This window comes from Carassius carassius, chromosome 10 (assembly GCF_963082965.1).
Source record: "Carassius carassius chromosome 10, fCarCar2.1, whole genome shotgun sequence".
NCBI lineage: Eukaryota > Metazoa > Chordata > Actinopteri > Cypriniformes > Cyprinidae > Carassius > Carassius carassius.
This window is the reverse complement of record NC_081764.1, coordinates 2,799,503-2,818,680: the sequence shown is the minus strand read 5'-3', so window position 1 is coordinate 2,818,680 and position 19,178 is coordinate 2,799,503. Positions and strand designations below refer to the sequence as shown.

General features: G+C 36.8%; 1 protein-coding gene across 1 annotated transcript; it reads right to left on the bottom strand.

Annotated features, from left to right (window-relative positions):
* Positions 1–1,768: 1,768 nt before the first annotated feature.
* On the bottom strand, positions 1,769–9,214 carry LOC132151524 (protein ILRUN-like). The gene is made up of 5 exons (XM_059559683.1): positions 8,933–9,214; positions 7,478–7,632; positions 7,060–7,257; positions 5,667–5,971; positions 1,769–3,695 (listed from the first exon to the last, which is right to left on the bottom strand). Exons 1-5 carry the CDS (start codon positions 9,094–9,096, stop codon positions 3,660–3,662), a joined length of 858 nt encoding a protein of 285 aa, XP_059415666.1. The 5' UTR covers positions 9,097–9,214; the 3' UTR covers positions 1,769–3,659.
* Positions 9,215–19,178: the final 9,964 nt, after the last annotated feature.

The following is a 19,178-nucleotide window of genomic DNA, read 5'->3' as shown; positions in this document are numbered from 1 at the left end:
CAAACGTGATGAAAAAAAGTGTAGCTAGTTGTAGAGACAAAGATCCTGCATTTGAGCACAGGTATTGACATTCAGACTTTTGAGAGTCCAAACAGCTTGTAAGAACATCACAATAATCCACACCACTCCAGTTGATCAATTAACATCTTTGTGAAAAGATAATAAACTTTTTGAGAATATAACAAGATTTAACCATCACTTCTGGCAAAAAATTGAGTGCATAATATCACTTAATAATATCCCTTCCTCCAGTAAAAAAGTCAACTTGCCTCAGGAGAGAAATATGCACACATCAAGCATGGTTTACTAGCCAAAATATTCAGACACAGTTCTAAACAAAGAATTTTGATTTTTGAATTTTGATTTGGGAGGACAAGAGGAGACACTGGAAGAAACATTAGTACGAGCTATTATGGCCAGAAGTAGGAGTTTAAATTTAAAATGCACTGATGGATTTGATTCTTACAAATATGCATAAAAAAATAAAATAAAAAATACTTCACAAGATGTTAATTGATGGACTGGAGTGGTGTGGATTAATGTGATGTTTTTATCAGCTGTCTGGATTCTTATTCTGACGGCACCCATTCACTGTAGTGTAGAGGATCCACTGGTGAGCAAGTGATGGGATGCTACATTTCTCCAAATCTGTTCCCATGAAGCACAAACTCATCAACATCTTGCATGGTTAGAGTTTTAGCATATTTTTAGCAAATGTTCTTTGTGGGGTGAACTATTCCTTTAAATGTTGAAGGTCAACAAAAATGTTGAAGGTCATATTTCAAGGTAAAAGGTTATCAAAAGGCTAGATGTTTATGATTTTCTCTGGGAACTGAATTAACAAATCACACTGCACATGTATACTTCATGCAAAACACAAGACGACAGAACCGTTTGTTTCAGTGTTAATTTAATCATACAAATGTTCAATTATACATACAGGAAAAGGCTTTTCATATTTTCTCTTTTTCACTGTGCTATCATAGGACTCTATGCAAACTCTCCACTCGATCATACACCATGACACGGTGCAGAAAAACCTAACACATCTAACAGAAAAAAAAAAAAACAAATCAGAAAAAAGACAATATTTCAACAATGAATCAATCACACTTCTCACATGCATAAGCAACACCAAAAAAACAAAAACAAAAAAAAAACAGTGTAATTATAAATCGGAAGGAGGCTATGATGAGGACATTCACTAAGAACAGCTCAAAGGAAGACCTGACCGATGAAGCGATGGCATCATCCAATGAGCTGTTTATTGGCCGAGCACTAGGCGAAATGTCAGTTTACTTCTGTCCTAACGTCAACATAAAACGGCGACCAGTTTCAGAACATTAACTTCTTTTATGCTTCAACTGTGAGTGCAACTTTTTGGAATATGGAAGGGCTGTATCTTAAAACACTGCATAGATAATTTGCAATGTAAAACTGAAGCCACAGCATTTCTAAAACACTGGACGCGAAATTTTCAAGGTGCATAGAACTGGGGGAAATGGAAAAGAATTTCCTGACCTGTTAAATTTAACAAGACATGCTGACACTAATCTCTATTGTCTTGACATAAAGGTCAATTTGGGCTCCTTGATTTGCATTCTGCTTGAGGATAGCAGCTAATTTGTTTAAACGCTTTCATCTTCATGACCTAATGTTTATCTCAGTAAATAGACCAATAGAGAAAAACATTCTAGGAGACTTGTTAACGTTTTGTTTTTTTTATGTCTTATAAATTGCCAAACCATTGCAGCAAAACAAAAAAATTGTGAACATTTCAGATATATTTAGCAAGATATAAACATCCAAGAGGCTTTCCATCATACCAAACACAGAGGCACGATTATTTTCAAATCAAATCAATTCCACAAAACTCTTTTATGCATTAAAATATTACTTGGAGCGTTCCAGCTTGAAATCTGCCATTTAAACATTTAGCAACAACTCAAGAATACAAATTCAAAAGGATATTTTTGGTTAAATGCAAATGCTACCAAAGAAAATAAATGGTATCTTATTAAGATAAAAGAAAAAAAAAAGTGTTTAGGGAAATGCCATTACAATGAAAGTAGTGCACTTGCCACAGACTTCAATTCTAGGCATATACATGTCAATACATTTTCAGGTAGAGGTACAAATCCAAATTATTTTCAGTTACAGATGACATACACTTGCATTTAACCCAAAATATTCCTTTAAAATGAACTCATTCTCACACTTTCCCCTCATTAAAACACCCTCAGCTCATTTAAAACAGCTTAATACCATCGTAGGTCTAGGTGAATGACAAATATGTATGGTTGGGAAAATCTATCAGTGACGTGCTTGTGAACTTTTAAGTCAGTAAACGAGGGAACCAAAGCCACATCTGCTTGCTATCATCTCTGATGGACTGAGTCATTATGAGTGAAAACCAACATCAGCACTCAGGAACTCCAGGACAACATCAATGTAAACGAATAAGATGACAGCAACAAGATCTCTGACGACAGCTATGACTTGACCTGTGGTGGCAGTACAGATGCATACTTCAATATAATGAGACCTAATGTGCTCATGCACGATGTACAGGTTGCTGGGCTTTTTTTCTCTCTTTTTAACTGAATCCAGAGAACAGTTTTGTAATAAACAATTACAAGTGGCTGGCAGAGGACCATATGAAAGCAATTACACAATTTAAAGTATGCACACTGACCTTTTTCCTCAAAACTGTTCAGTTTATAAAGAAAAAGTCAGAGAACATTGATGAAAAATTATAAAACTACTTGACAGGCATTAATTCTTTGTTGATGGCTTTTGTGCATGGCTGAAACACTTAGTTGCACACATACTGAGGTGACCACCGCAAAACCTGTCAAGAATAAACCCCAGTAATATTTCACTGCAAAACCAAAAGGAAAAAATTATACTTTGCTTAAAGAAAAGCAAGCCTGTTTTTAGGACTTCGATTTCCTTCGTTGTGACATTTTTATGGTAATTAATAATTTGATGCAAAATGAAATATATTTTTTGCCATATGTTAATTGGTTGCATTTCAATTAGGCTTACAAAAAAATAGTGCAATTGTAAAATTCTATACAAAAATGTAAACAATGTGAGAAACATTGAATCTGAAAAATAAAATGCCCAGTTTTATTACAGTAATGAAAATTAAGAGGGAAAATGTGCTTAATTTTCATGAGGCAAAATATCTCTTAAAAGTCCTAAAAACTTGCTATCTTTTTCTTTACGCAAAATATACATTTCTTATGCTTTCCTATTGATTGTGGTGTGAAACATGACACATTCTCGTAAGATTCACTCATTCATCTATCAGTCTTGCCTCGGCTTCTCTTGTGCAGTCGTGCACTCACTCACACATCTGAATTTCCTGCTGTAATGTGAAATTACGGATCAAAAAAACTGTGTATTTTTCATTAGATCTCTGTAGAATTTCTAGCACTCATTTAAATCTAGCATTCACACATGCTTAACTCAGGTGTTGGTTCAATATTGATTTGGAGCAAAACAGATTTGTCCACACATTTATGTGATGTTGTGATGCGTCGGGGGAGAGGGAGGGTCACCAAGTCTTTAGAGTAAATCTCTTCCTCCTCTCACTGAACCCTAGCAAAGGGCAAAAGCAGCAGCTCTGATGAGCTACTCGTGGTTTCTGTATCTTAAGACTGTCCGAACGGGAAGGGTCCATTAATGCCCTGGGAAGAAACAGGAACAATGAGATAAAACTCTAATGTTAAAGAGCACTTGTAAATATAATTCCTGAATAAAGCATAAATGGTGCTTGACCATTCAAAACTTGTTTTAAGTGATTGCATATAACCGTAATATAAAGATCTCCAAGTTTCTGGCTCAAGTCCCTCCTTCAGTGTAAGTCTTTGTGATTCATATTATTATTGCCTCATAGATTAATTAAGGATTATTTCAAATATTAACAATGAATGAGTAACAACTGTATCAACACCCAATGTTATACAAATATTTGGCCTGCAGGTGTTGTTAAAGAAAATATTCTCTGACTTAACGTTACACTGGAAATATATTTACGCTATGGGTTTACGGTTAGCAGGCTGAGATCAACAATGACTTCTTTAACTGGTTAATAACATTTAGCTCACATGCTAGCATGGAACTCCATCTTGTGGCCGAGAGGCAAAGTTTAACTCCGTTAAAGGCATATTAAACAGCCTCTAGATAGATATTCACACACATCAAAGCCAAATTCAGAACGATAAACTTCTAGATAAAAAGGGAGATAAAATGCCTTATTATTATTTTTCAGCCTTTTGACAAATACATCTCAATAGCAATTTATTAAATAGTTTAAAGGGTGTTTTTGTAAATCAGAAAACAAACCAAACAGCCAATGTGTAGATGAGTTTGTTTCATTATTGGAATCGATTCATCACTTCATCACCAGTGGATCCTCTGCAGTGAATGGCTGAAGCATTATGGACTCATATTTGGGCAGAGGCACACCTTAATGATGGATCTGTTTCTTATAAACACACAGCTTTTCATTTCACAAGATGTTAACTGGTGGACCGGAGGGGTGTGGATTACTTGTGGTTGTACTTGTGCTGTTTTGACATTCTTTCTGACGGCACCCATTCACTGCAGAGGCTCCATTGTGGAGTAAGAGGTATAATGCTACATTTCTCCAAATCCATTCCTTTAAACAAACAAACTCATCTACATTTTGGATGGCCTGAGGATGAGTAAATAATAATCAGCAAATTTTCATTTCTGTATGATCTATTCCTTTAACTATTTTGATGCATTAAAAAAAAAAGCGTAATAATTTTTAAGTTAAAATAATGTAGTTCTAATTCAACCACACAGGTCACAAGTCAGCAATAATGTCAGCAGAGCGCCAATCAGCCTTTTTTGTCTATCTGCATGGAAATTTAGTACAGGTTTTTCCAGTATTCCAAAATGCTGTTGGGTGGGTTTAGGAACTATTCTTTTTTAATCAATCAGTTCTTAAGAATAGTCTTTGCATAATCACTCAAAAATGTTGTGGAATTAATCACTTGAATGAATATTGCTATTTATTATCATATTAGTGCATATAAAAGAAAACTAAAACAGATAACTAGTTCATCAAACGTTGCATATCCTTATAGGCTTTTGAGTCAAAATAATGTATTAACAAAAAATAAAAGATATTTATTGAATCATCAGAAGGCTGAAACTCTTTTAGCTGTATCTCCCAGACCCAGCGGTATCACATGTGTGGAATGAGGAAAGGTGTAACCAAACACAGCGAGTCATCACAATGTGCTTTTCTTTGGTCAAATGTCACAAAACAGGACAGAGAAAAAAGGTGACGCACTTATGTTATGTGACCTTCACGTGAGCACATTGAGAAGTTTCCAGTGTAGACTTCTTGCATGAAAGGAAGATTTTCAGAAAGTACTGAAAAGACCTGCTGAGTTCTTGGTCTTCTGAACCCATCTTGGCTTAACCTCTTCACTTACCTTTGGAAAAAGCCCCTCAATCATGAACATTTGTTTTAGGATCACAGATCTTGACTTGTCACCACAGTAGTCATAATTTTTGTTTTAAAGTCTCGGTAACACTTAACTAATGATAACTAATGAACCTTATTGTAATTATCATGCTAATCTTCTTTCAACTCAATGAAATACTCCAAATGGCATACATACCTGGCTGTAAGTCACTACTGAAAAGTTGTTTTGGAGACCATTTGGTGTAATATTTACAGAGGTGTGATTGAGTCCATTTTGATCTTGCTGAATGGAGTCCAGAGGGGCCTCCCAGTGGCCCCCGGGGTCTTTTAGATGATCCTCATTGGTGTCCTGCTTGTTCTTCTGTGGTGAGGCGAAAGGGTTGAAGTCTCCCTCCAGACTGCGGTGGGGCTGCGTGTTGAACTCTGTCTCGAAGGAGGATAACTGCTGTGTGACGCCCAGCAGGCCTCCCTCTTCCACACTCAAGATCACCCAGATCACATCTGCATCACAAGTGGAAAGAGGTGAGCCACGTGTCCCCCATTCACCAAAGTTGGTTGCAGTACTCAGAACATGCAGAACTAATGGCATACTACCATACTAACTGTACTATTTTAGTATGCAGTAGGCAGGAAGAAAATTATGCGTGGTTGGATTAACTTGAGGATGTGTAAATGACCAAAGTTTTAATTTTTGAGTGAACTATTGCTTTAAAATGTTTGTCATTGCATAACGTTTTGCATATTAATATTTATTGAACTAGTAAAAAAAAAAAAAAAATACTAATTTGCTTAATTTTTACTCACCTTTACATCAGACCAGAGTTGCAGAAATGTAGCACTGCATCACTTGCTCACTAATGGATCCTCTGCAGTGAATGGGTGCCGTCAGAAAGAGAGTTCAAACAAAGCTGATAAAAACATCACTACAATCCACAGTCCAACACTTAATGGTGTGCGAGATGAAAAGCATCATCTTTGTTAGAAACAAATGGCGTTTTAACTTTAAACCATTGCATCTGGATAGATTTGAACCGATAATCCATAATAACACTTCCTCCAGTGAAAAAGATAATCCCCTGTTGTCTCCTCAAATCAAAATACACAGACATATTTGTTTAGAACAGTTTTCGCTTGTAAACAGTGCTTGATTTGTGCATATTTTCTCCTGATTCAGACAAGACAACTTTTTCACTGGAGAAAGCAACTTTATGGACTAAGAACTCCGTTAAAGTAAACAGTTAATAAAAGTTGATGTTATGGATTTGTTTATTACAAACAAACAACTTTTGACTTCAAGATGTTAACTGATGGACTAGAGTGGAGTGGTGTGGATTTTTGTGATGTTTTTATCAGCTGTTTGGACTCTCATTCTGACGGCACCCATTCACTGCAGAGGATCTATTGGTTAGCAAATGATGTAATGCTACATTTCTTCAAATCTGCTCTGATGAAGAAAAAACCCATCTACATCATGAATGACCTGAGGGTAGGTACATTTTCAGCTATTTTTATTTTAATCCTTTTAAATAGTTATTTCATAGCCTGATTTCTTGAAAACATTGACTGGTACTTTATCGCTTGCGTCTCACCTCCGTAGAAGAGTCCAGTGGCAGTGCACATTCTCCACTGGCCCTGGTACATGCCAGGAACAGCTGGACTGCGCATCTGCACACTCACGTCTGAGATCTCCTGTGGATCCAGGGACCGCACCATCACCATGTTCACATGGCCAAACTGATCCCCGCCAACATACTTCAAACACACACCTGGGGGCCATGACTCTGCACCTGTAATAACAACAGAAACAACACTGAAGTTTGACCGAACAAGGGATTTAATGTGATGTGGCTAGATCCTCAATCCTTAAAAGAAGCAAAACTATTATTGACATTCTGATATCAGTAAGTTTTAGGAAATATATAAGTCTATAATGCATATAATTGTGAATTACAATCTGTTAGAGCATCTGCCTCTTCATATTTACAACCAGAGAGAGAAAACATTCACCGGTGTTCTGTATCCTCCACGTCTTTGTGAACTGTGTGTCAGGAGGAACAGACTCCCCCTCTCCAATCGTCACATCTTCCACAAAAGACATTGACGGCGTGTTGATGTTTGGACTCTCAAAGTCATAATACGCACCAATAGCTGCTTGTAGGTTCCTGATAAGACAAGAACACAGGCAGATCAACATTGGAGATTCAGGGACAATGTAATTGCCAAGAGCAAAACAACATGCACAAATGAAATGTATGAAAAACAGATCAATCATCAGTCAATAGTTAATATGAAATTAATGCCAACAAACATGTAGCTTACATTTATGCATTTAGCAAACTTTATCCAGTGACTTTACAACAGAGGAACATAAGCAATCTGTCACAAAGCTAACAAGATTCATGATGACCAATAGAAGGTTTATTATAAAGCTAAACTAGAAGCCTGACATACAGTTTGTGTCAATCCCAAAATATTAAAAGTACCATAATGCATCACAGTACTACTTACATACTCACTTTTTTGGCATATATATAACCTATAAATGGTTCATATTACGCCCAGAAATAAATAGCCAATATTAATAACTCTCTCTCACAAACAATAATAACAGTACATTTAAAATGATTAAAATGATTTAGAGTTCCATCTTTCCATTTTTGTTTTTAAATATTTTAAGTTTATACATACAAAAACATGGTTTGAAATGCATTAAGCAAATAAACAGCCCAGAAATTAAAGTCATGTTCAATACAAAAGAAGAGAGGGATAAGCTTCTCAGATGAAAGTACACTCGTGCATTACGTAACTCTAAAGAAAACTTTACACTAGTCATCACGTCAAAAACCAAATAAAAAAATTGTATGCTGTTTATTACAAATAAAAACTAATTTATTTCTATCGTTAGGCAACATAGTATTTTTGAAGGGTCGTGACTGAACAACACTGGACACTGCCTGTGTCTCAAAACATTTGCGAGCCCCTACGTAGACAGCATTTTGAATCCACGAACCTAGTTCGCAGCATTTCGAGTCAGAAAACCTCCAAAATGCTGCTTAGATAGGGAACGTAAAAGGTTTTGAAACACAACCACTACAGCAAGTCACTAGCACAAACAAGCTAACGTTACATGTTTGACAACTGACATAAATAAGACAGACCGAGTTGTTTAAAAACATGTTTTAGAAAAAGTAAATGTATTGTTTTAATTGCTTGAATGTCTAAAATAATACTTCTGTAGGTCATGTGAGCCGAAACGTTACAGCGGCTGTCTATGTAAACAGTCAATTAGCTATTAGCTTGTTGTGTTATTCGCTTCAGATCCAATTGAACGCCACTGGGCTCATGACAGCTGTCCTAGCGATGTTATTTTTAACATGCAAGATATTTTAAAGCAAGAAATCGCAGTGGTCAACTCTTTATGTTTGGTTCAGGAGTAGGCCGCGGCCGAGTCCCCGGACTCACCAGTTGGTCATGTCCAGGAAGAATGCGCAGCCCGCCGGGTTGAGCTGAAAGCCCAGCAGCCTCTGGAACTCCGAGATGAGGACATCTTTATCCGTGGTGCCCATGCAGCTGAATTTTTGCATGAGCTCCGGATCCAGGTCTATGTCCATGCCCTCCATGAGCATGCGGCTGTCCCGGGGATAAATTTTAATTGAGTCCGAGGCCTTCTCCAGTCATAACAAGCGACCCGATAACAAGCTCAATACGCATGGCCGCGGGCGGGGTGCGGCATGACATCACATGCAACGTAACTATGGTGCGGGGGAACGTCAGCTGTTGCTATTCGACTGTTGCTGCGTCCCAGTGTGTCTAACTACGCCCTTAAGGGGGTTAGTTCTAGGGGTGCTCCGATCACGATCGGCCGATCGTTATGCGCATCTCGTCAGTAAAGCCGGTTCTCTGATCAGCGGTAAATTCCATCAGGTGCATGATTTCAAATAGAGCAGCTGTTACTACACAGAGCCATTGTTAACTGAGAAGCTGCGCAAATCCACGTTCATTTTCAGCGTTTATTTGCGCATCTTCTCATTTAACAACGGCTCTGTGTAGTAACAGCTGCTCAATGTGAAACCACGCACCTGAGGGAATTTACCAATTTACCGCTGATTAGCAAACCAAATTTACTGATGAGATGCGCATTAATGATCGACCGATCGTGATCGGAGCACCCCTAGTTAGTTCACCCAAATATCAAAATGATACACAGTTTAAGATATTTTAGATTAAGTCCGAGAGCTCTCAGTCCCTCCATTGAAGCTGTGGGTACAGTATACTGTCCATGTCCAAAAAGTTAAGAAAAACATCATCAAAGTAGTCCATGTGACATCAGAGGGTCAGTTAGAATTTTTTGAAGCATCGAAAATACATTTTGGTCCAAAAATAGCAAAAACTACGCCTTTATTCAGCATTGTCTTCTCTTCCGTGTCTGTTGTGAGAGAGAGTTCAAAACAAAGCAGTTTGTGATATCCGGTTCGCGAACGAATCATTCGATGTAACCGGATCTTTTTGAACCAGTTCACCAAATCGAACTGAATCGTTTTAAAGGTTCGCGTCTCCAATACGCATTAATCCACAAATGACTTAAGCTGTTAACTTTTTTAATGTGGCTGACACTCCCTCTGAGTTCAAACAAACCAATATCCTGGAGTAATTCATTTACTCAAACAGTACACTGACTGAACTGCTGTGAAGAGAGAACTGAAGATGAACATCGAGCCGAGCCAGATAACGAACAATAGACTGACTCATTCACGAGTCAAGAACCGGTTGCAACGGTTTTCGGATCACCAGTACTTCTTTCGGACAGTTCGATTCAATAAACCGGTAGAAGAAAACTATGGAAGCAGATTAATCTCAAATATAATTCACGCAAAAAACATGATTCACACATGCGTAGACAATTTTACATGTATGAAACCTAATTCACGTACACACAAAAAAATATCCACGTGCGTGAAAAAAAAATATATTCACAAAAAGCAATTCACATGCGCAAAATAAAATTGTATACTCATAAAATACATTTCACAAATGCAAAACACAATTCGTAGATATACAACTGTGCACAAAAACCTTTGAATGTTTAAAATGTATGGGTGTATCCTTGCATTTGAATGTGCAAATCGTCATTCACGTACGAATCGCCTTAGATATGTGTGTGTGTGTTTTTGAGACTTTCCTGGCAGCATAACACAGAGCAGTCGTACTCTTTAGCCAATCAGATTTAAGCTTATCAATCGACCAATCAGTATCACGTGAGGGCGGGCCTACCTGCATGTTACGTCATCAGCTTTCGACCAGTTCATTAGTGATGGGAAGTTCAGATCATTTTACCGACTCGGACTTTTGAGTCTCGTTCAGCAAAATGAACGAATCTTTTTTCGAGTCATTTCGTTCATTTTAGCAAAATGTAATGAAAATGTTGTGTTACTTCCCCAACACATCTAGTACTTACGCAAACGTTGATCCCACTAAAAACAATACAAAACTAAAATGCTATAAGATACAGAAAAAAAAAATTCCTTCTTTACCTGTGTCTTCAGTCTGTGATTAGCTCACCTCACCTCTTTTCTGACAAGAGTCCTCGGGTTTAAGTCATTCCTTAATCACGTGACAGCCACATACGCAAAACTAACGCAGTCTTGAGTCGGAAAGAGAATTGATTAGTTCATCTCATGAGTCTTTCGGGTCTCGGGTCGAGTTTGACTCGTTCCTTAATCACGTGACAGACCCATACGCAAAACTAACGCAGTCTTGAGTCGGAAAGAGAATTGATTAGTTCATCTCATGAGTCTTTCGGGTCTCGGGTCGAGTTTGACTCGTTCCTTAATCACGTGACAGACCCATACGCAAAACTAACGCAGTCTTGAGCCGGAAAGAGAATTGATTAGTTCATCTCATGAGTCTTTCGGGTCTCGGGTCGAGTTTGACTCGTTCCTTAATCACGTGACAGACCCATACGCTATTTCTGACATTTCTGTCACTGTGTTTTTGTTACTGTTTGTTGAGGATCTGTGGTTTGTTATTATTTTATAAATAAATAAAACCCTGTTATAAATAAAATATTGATTAATTTGTCTTTTTGACTGTCTATCGGTAAATAAACACTAGGCTATATAATAATATAATAATTCAAGCTTACAATAAAAAGTATTTATACTAGTTTGTTCATTTTTACTCCAATTTTGAGTTTGCTAGTATAATAATTGCTTTTCCTAGGCAGACTTGACATATTGGTGTAATATATGTATAAGAAGATTGCTCAAAAAAGGACATAATGACATATACATTAAAAGCAAATAAAATTTTGAATTTGAATTATTAATGTTAGTTTAAAACATTAAGGTTATGATAACTTCAGCTTTAACAGTTTTAACCCAGCTCAGAGTGAGGAGGATACTTCAGATCCTGGTGCGACTGCCAGTGCAGGGGCCATGTTTTGGGAAGACTTTGACGAGAGGGTAGCAAGCTTGAGGCCTTCTGCTACCTCTTCTAAGACCTCAGATGCTATAAAGGTGCAGGCCTACCTTGCAGAGCCACTCTTACCCCGCACATCAGACCCTCTGGCCTGGTGGAGGAGATGTTCACCAGTATACAAAAGCCTTTCTGAAGTCACAAAGACAAGACTTTGCATTGTGGCCACATCTGTGCCATCTGAAAGAATTTTTTCTAAAACTGGGCAGATTATCTCAGATAGAAGAAACAGACTCAGCCCATCCAAGGTCAGGGAGCTTGTTTTTTTTAATGCAAACATGCCTTAAAGCAAGTCCTAAAAATATAGCCACAGTGTGTTATTTATTTTAAAGCTTATTTATTTTTATTTATTTAGAAAAAGACTAGCTTGTTGTGCAATATTTTTGTTGTTGTTGTGATTTTAAAGGTAATTTGTTATTGTTATAAGGCTCCGTAGCTTTAGTATCTCTTCATTTTCATTTATTTTTATTTAAATGGTTTAAAATTATTTGGGGAATAGTTATACTCTTTGATATAAAGTTTTTATTTTGGCACAAAAGTGTTATTTATTTTAAAATGTATTCATTTTAAATTATTATATATAAAAAAGCAAAGCTTGTTGTGCAATATTTAGTTTTTCTTTTTTTATATTGTACTTTTAAAGTTCATTTGTTAAGGTTATTAGACCCTGTGGCTTTATTATCTTTTAGTTTTATCTTTATTATACTTTTTTATTATTTTGATTTATTTTGGAATAGTTGTCCTCTTTGTTACAAAGCTTTAATGGCATAAAAATAAACAATAAACAACAATTCAAAAGTATGTACACAGTGTTTTTTAATGTTTATAAAGTGTCATATGTTACAAAAGTATGGTTTATACAGACAATCTGATTTAATAATTACTCTAGCCAATGTTGTCACATCACGGGACAAAAGAACGAACAACCCGAAGAACCGAAAGATTAACTAATCAATTCTCTCTCCGACTCAATACTGCATTCTTTTACTGTCTATGGTTTTAGCGTACGGGGCTGTCACGTGATTAAGGAACGACTCGACCCGACCCGAAGACTCATGAGATGAACTAATCAATTCTCTTTCCGGCTCATATTGCATTGGTTTTAGCGTATGTGGCTGTCACGTGATTAAGGAACGAGTCAAAAACCCGATAGACCCGAACTATGAACTAATCAATTCTCTTTCCGGCTCATATTGCATTGGTTTTAGCGTATGTGGCTGTCACGTGATTAAGGAACGAGTCAAAAACCCGAAGGCCCGAACTATTAACTAATCAATTCTCTTTCCGGCTCAGACTGCATTGGGTTAGCGTATGTGGCTGTCACGTGATTAAGGAACGAGTCAAAAACCCGATAGACCCGAACTATGAACTAATCAATTCTCTTTCCGGCTCATATTGCATTGGTTTTAGCGTATGTGGCTGTCACGTGATTAAGGAACGAGTCAAAAACCCGAAGGCCCGAACTATTAACTAATCAATTCTCTTTCCGGCTCAGACTGCATTGGGTTAGCGTATGGGGCTGTCACGTGATTAAGGAACGAGTCAAAAACCCGATAGACCCGAACTATGAACTAATCAATTCTCTTTCCGGCTCAAGACTCCATTGACTGACAGGTGAATCCATAGACATGTATGGTGAATCACTACTACTAGAACAGAACCTATAGAATAATGCGCATGCGCGACTGAACGAATCACTCCCCGAGACGACTCGTTCTTCCCGTGTCACATTAAAGATTCGTTCAAAATTAACGAATCGTTCAAGAACGACACATCACTACAGTTCATGGCTGAGCAGAGGTAAGTGCAGTTAATCGTTCATTTCTGTTTAGAAGTTAGAGATCAGTTGAAGCAATAGTTTATTAACTGCTGTTTAGTCGACATGTGAATAGAAACATTTATTTTTAGTACTGATGCATTTTCATGTCCTGTCCACCACACATTCAACTGATGATAATGTATGTAATGACGTGCATATAGGAGACATGTTTTGATCTGCATATATTATGTAGTTTTATTGTTTCAGATTTCCAAGACAGATGATATATGAAGATGCAGACAACCAGTACTGTGATCTTACCATTTCTACTGTAATTCTTTATAAAAAGTCATGTTGCAAGCAATCCATTTTGACAGTTGTTTCAACAAGTGGTTGAAAGTGATGCATTGTTACTGTATTAATTTGTCTCCTGTGGACTATATGTACACGCTTTAGGAATAAAGCCTTGCTATGCATGCATTATTAAATGTTCTTGTAAGAATTAAAAGATTCAGACATAGTTCAATTTGTACACGTTTTATTAATTTGAAAGTTTCCGAATCATTTGGGAATAAAATATATAAAATGACTTGATCATGATTAATGTTCCTGTTACATATGATCATGAACTGACAGTCTAAACTGTGAAGCACAATATTCAGTACAGAGAAATATACGTCTCTTCAGGAGTTGTGAGATCCATTCAGAGTGTACTTTGCTTTTAAAGTATATAAATATAATTGCAATACATCAAGTGAAAAGTTAAAAAATGAATTGTGTTCAGTCCGGTCATCAGTAGACCTCTCTGTAAGGACATATAAGATTGTGTCCTGATATTTAAAGTACTAAAACCCTATAGTACAAGAGGTGCAGACAGAGGATGTGGGAAATTAAGTGATGGTATTTGAATAGAGTTTACTGAGTAATCTTAGTCGCATAATCTTAATTGCCTCTCTATGATAAGCACCTTTGTCTTATCAGCATAAAATCAGATTTGCCTATTTTACTAGGCAAAGTCAAATGAATGCTTCACAATATTGTCCTGTGAGACCTTAAGATGACAATAAAAACCTTATTTAAAACCTTGACATTACAATACAGCATAAGGAAATTAATGTTGAATATATTGGTAACAGTCTACAATAAGGTACAATAACTAGTTAACATTAGTTAATGTATTAAATAACCATGAGCAATACATTTGTTGCTGTGTTTGTTAATCTTTGTTAACGTTAGGTAAAAATACAGCTGTTCAGTGTTGGTTTACAGTGCATTTACTAATGTTAACAAGATTTTAAGGAAGTATTAGTAAATGTTAACATTAACAAAAAATAATAAAGGCTGTTCACGTGCAGTTCATTGTCAGTTGGTGTTAACTAATGAAACTTTTTAATAAAGTGTTACCAATTAAGACATAAATACAAAAAAAGTATAAAAGAGAATATAAAGAAACAACATGAATTAAGATGTTCGTGACTGCTATCCAGATGTCACACCAAAGGTGAGTAATCCTGAAAAATGCAGGGAAACAAGTGTTAATAATAATTTAACATCATACACAAATGGCAAAAAAAACACTGGCTGCTCATTAAAATAGGTCTATTCACTATTTAAAGAACAATCTCGATGGGTATTGACCACAGATGATTGTTTTGCAATCATTAGCGTGATTGTAGCTGTGAGAGCTGTCTGTACCTTCAGCTAAAATACAACAAAACAAGCATCATTCTTCTTCATTTTTGACACGACATGGGACATCTGATTACAACAACACTTGCTTACATCAGTTAATAGTTCATAAACTATTGCTTCAACTTATCTCAAACTCTTTAACTTCAGTTAATACAGAAATGAACGATTAACTGCACTTACCTCTGCTCAGCCATGAACTGGTCGAAAGCTGATGACGTAACATGCTGGTAGGCCCGCCCTCACGTGATAGTGATTGGTCGATTGATAAGCTTAAATCTGATTGGCTAAAGAGTACGACTGCTCTGTGTTACGAGTGTTATGTATAAAGGTAAATCAGTAGCAAAACTCGAGAGGTTGAAGATCTGAATGTGAGAACTTGTCATATTAATATTTGTATTTGTAAGTTAAAATTTACACTCATGGCTCTGATGTGAAGAGTTGAATCTTTCAATTTGCACACACAGACAATGATCAAAACACCCGTGTTTTGAATTGGAAGTTGTAGATTAATAGTCACAAATGTGTAGAATGACATTCACACAAAGAAAATGACATACACACATGTTTACGACATATTTACTTTTGCACTTTACTTCAGTTTCGCTGCACAACGTCAAGTCGGCACTTACAACCTCTCAGATCTGGAAGTACAAGTTCAAATCCTAGCGCTCTGACTTTTGCTACTCTTTTTGCGGTATTCTGTTGCAAAACTCACTTGTGCACTTGTATATGCAGATGTGCGAGAGCAGATCTGGGGACGGGGCTTTGGTGCGAATGAGAACATTTTATTGGTCGATGCCCGACCAATGAACAACGCCAATTGTTTTCACTGAATATCCTTAGCTTTGACAGGATTTTAAGACACTGCATTCATTTTGCCATTCAGGTATTATCTGGTAGACAAATAATGCAACATATTTTATATGTATATCCCACTGCATATCACTGTACCAGAGTTGCAATATAATGCTGTTTTTATTATTTTTATGTATATCTTATATCTTCATTGGGTTAAATCCCTAATTTTCTTGTCAGTAATGAATCTTTTTAAATGCAACATTATTATTATAAATTTTTTTTTAATAAAAATCGAGTGTTTAATAATGTCTAAATGTACATTAAACAGCAAAAGCTCCATGAACCACGTGACCGCGTGCCGGTGAGATCAAAGCAAAGCAAAGTACAGCGAGTTTACTCTGCAATATGCAGTGGGATATACATATAAAATATGTTGCATTATGTTGCAATATGTTGCATTTGTCTACTAGATAATACCTGAATGGCAAAATGAATGCAGTGTCTTAAAATCCTGTCAAAGCTAAGGATATTCAGTGAAAACAATTGGCGTTGTTCATTGGTCGGGCATCGACCAATAAAATGTTCTCATTCGCACCAAAGCCTCGCCCCCAGATCTGCTCTCGCACATCTGCATATACAAGTGCACAAGTGAGTTTTGCAACAGAATACCGCAAAAAGAGTAGCAAAAGTCAGAGCGCTAGGATTTGAACTTGTACTTCCAGATCTGAGAGGTTGTGAGTGCCGACTTGACGTTGTGCAGCGAAACTGAAGTAAAGTGCAAAAGTAAATATGTCGTAAACATGTGTGTATGTCATTTTCTTTGTGTGAATGTCATTCTACACATTTGTGACTATTAATCTACAACTTCCAATTCAAAACACGGGTGTTTTGATCATTGTCTGTGTGTGCAAATTGAAAGATTCAGCTTTTCACATCAGAGCTGTGAATGTAAATTTTAACTTACAAATACAAATATTAATATGACAAGTTCTCACATTCAGATCTTCAACCTCTCGAGTTTAGCTACTGATTTATCTCCATAGTTATGCTGCCAGGAAAGTCTCAAAAACACACACACACATATCTAAAGCGATTCGTACGTGAATGACGATTTGCACATTCAAATGCAAGGATACACCCATACATTTTAAACATTCAAAGGTTTTTGTGCACAGTTGTATATCTACGAATTGTGTTTTGCATTTGTGAAATGTATTTTACGAGTATATAATTTTATTTTGCGCATGTGAATTGCTTTTTGTGAATATATATTTTTTTCACGCACGTGGAGATTTTTTGTGTGTACGTGAATTAGGTTTCATGCATGTAAAATTGTCTACGTATGTGTGAATCATGTTTTTTGCGTGAATTATATTTGAGATTAATCTGCTTCCATAGAAAACGGTTCACCGGTTCTTTTGCGCTCGACGTAATGGTGTCATTGGCGTTGATTGCCCTTGATTCAAGCCTTCGGTTTACCTGCGCTCATAACACTAGCACAGAATCAGTTCAGAATCAATCACCAAAAGAATCAGTTCGGTTCGGACTCGCTGTGTGTCGGTCTGCTTTACGCTGAATCACACATGCACAGTATCATCAGCTCCTCGGTTCTCGAATCGGACGCGTCTGACAGAAACGGTTCTTGACTCGAGAACGAGTCAGTCTATTGTTTATTATCTGGCTCGGCTCGGTGTTCATCTTCAGTTCTCTCTTCACAGCAGTTCAGTCAGTGTACTGTTTGAGTGCATGCATTACTCCGGGATATTGGTTTGTTTTAACTCAGAGGGAGTGTCAGCCACATTAAAAAGTTAACAGCTTAAGTCATTTGTGGATTAATGCGTATTGGAGACGCGGACCGTTTAAAACGATTCAGTTCGATTTGGTGAACTGGGTCAAAAAGATCCGGTTACATCGAATGATTAGTTCGCGAACCGGATATCACAAACTGCTTTGTTTTGAACTCTCTCTCACAACAGACACGGAAGAGAAGACAATGCTGAATAAAGTCGTAGTTTTTGCTATTGTTGGACCAAAATGTATTTTCGATGCTTCAAAAAATTCTAACTGACCCTCTGATGTCACATGGACTACTTTGATGATGTTTTTCTTACCTTTCTGGACATGGACAGTATACCGTACACACAGCTTCAATGGAGGGACTGAGAGCTCTCAGACTAAATCTAAAATATCTTAAACTGTGTTTCAAAGATAAACGGAGGTCTTACGGGTTTGGAACAACACGAGGGTAAGTTATTAATGACATAATTTTGCTATTTGGGTGAACTATCCCTTTTAAGTATTGCCTTGCACACTTGCGGTCTTTGCACTTGATCACTTGACTACTTAAATGACGTATTTCCTGTATTTGGTCCAAGTGTCAAGTGAGGATGAAGACCATAAGTGTGTGTACAACTTTTCATTATCTGATGGGACACACTTTAATTTCTGGTGCTTCTAATGAAGTAATAAAAAGCAGTTGCAAATGATGTACAAAATAAATATAGGCTACTCACCTTTCCACCAATAAAACGTGTAGCACTTTTTTTTACTACAAAATTTATATGCAATATCTAATAATTATTAATATTTAACTTACATTGGAAAGGTTTCTGTGACCTCTTGGTAAAAAGTCTCGTGATTTATTTCCACAAACATGATGCATGATGGGATACACTAAGCCTTGAATATCGCTCCTGAGTCGAGTGTGGATTTAGTGTGTGTTAAGCGTACTGCATTTTTAAGATCTGGACAGTTTTGCGCACTTCTTTCCAAGAGCATAATCTGGAACTACTTGTGTGGAGAGACTGTTTATGATTTTTTGGAATTATAAAACAATGAATGAGTGAATTTTTACCATTTTAGTCTGGTTGTTTTCACACACTGCGGCCACACAACTGTGTTCAAACACCTTTATATGGTATATGGTATGGCATTATATGGTACCTTTAAGAGCCTAACCCCATTGTTTCTTAATGTGTATAATGT

Bases quoted from the DNA above. Each gene is read 5' to 3' on its own strand.
- LOC132151524 (XM_059559683.1), bottom strand. From the start codon at position 9,096: ATGCTCATGGAGGGCATGGACATAGACCTGGATCCGGAGCTCATGCAA. The intron at 5,972-7,059 runs GTGAGACGCAAG...CTTGTGATGCAG, and splicing joins CACTGGACTCTTCTACGGAG to ATGTGATCTGGGTGATCTTG. The intron at 3,696-5,666 runs GTATGTATGCCA...GTTTCTTCCCAG, and splicing joins CAGTAGTGACTTACAGCCAG to GGCATTAATGGACCCTTCCC.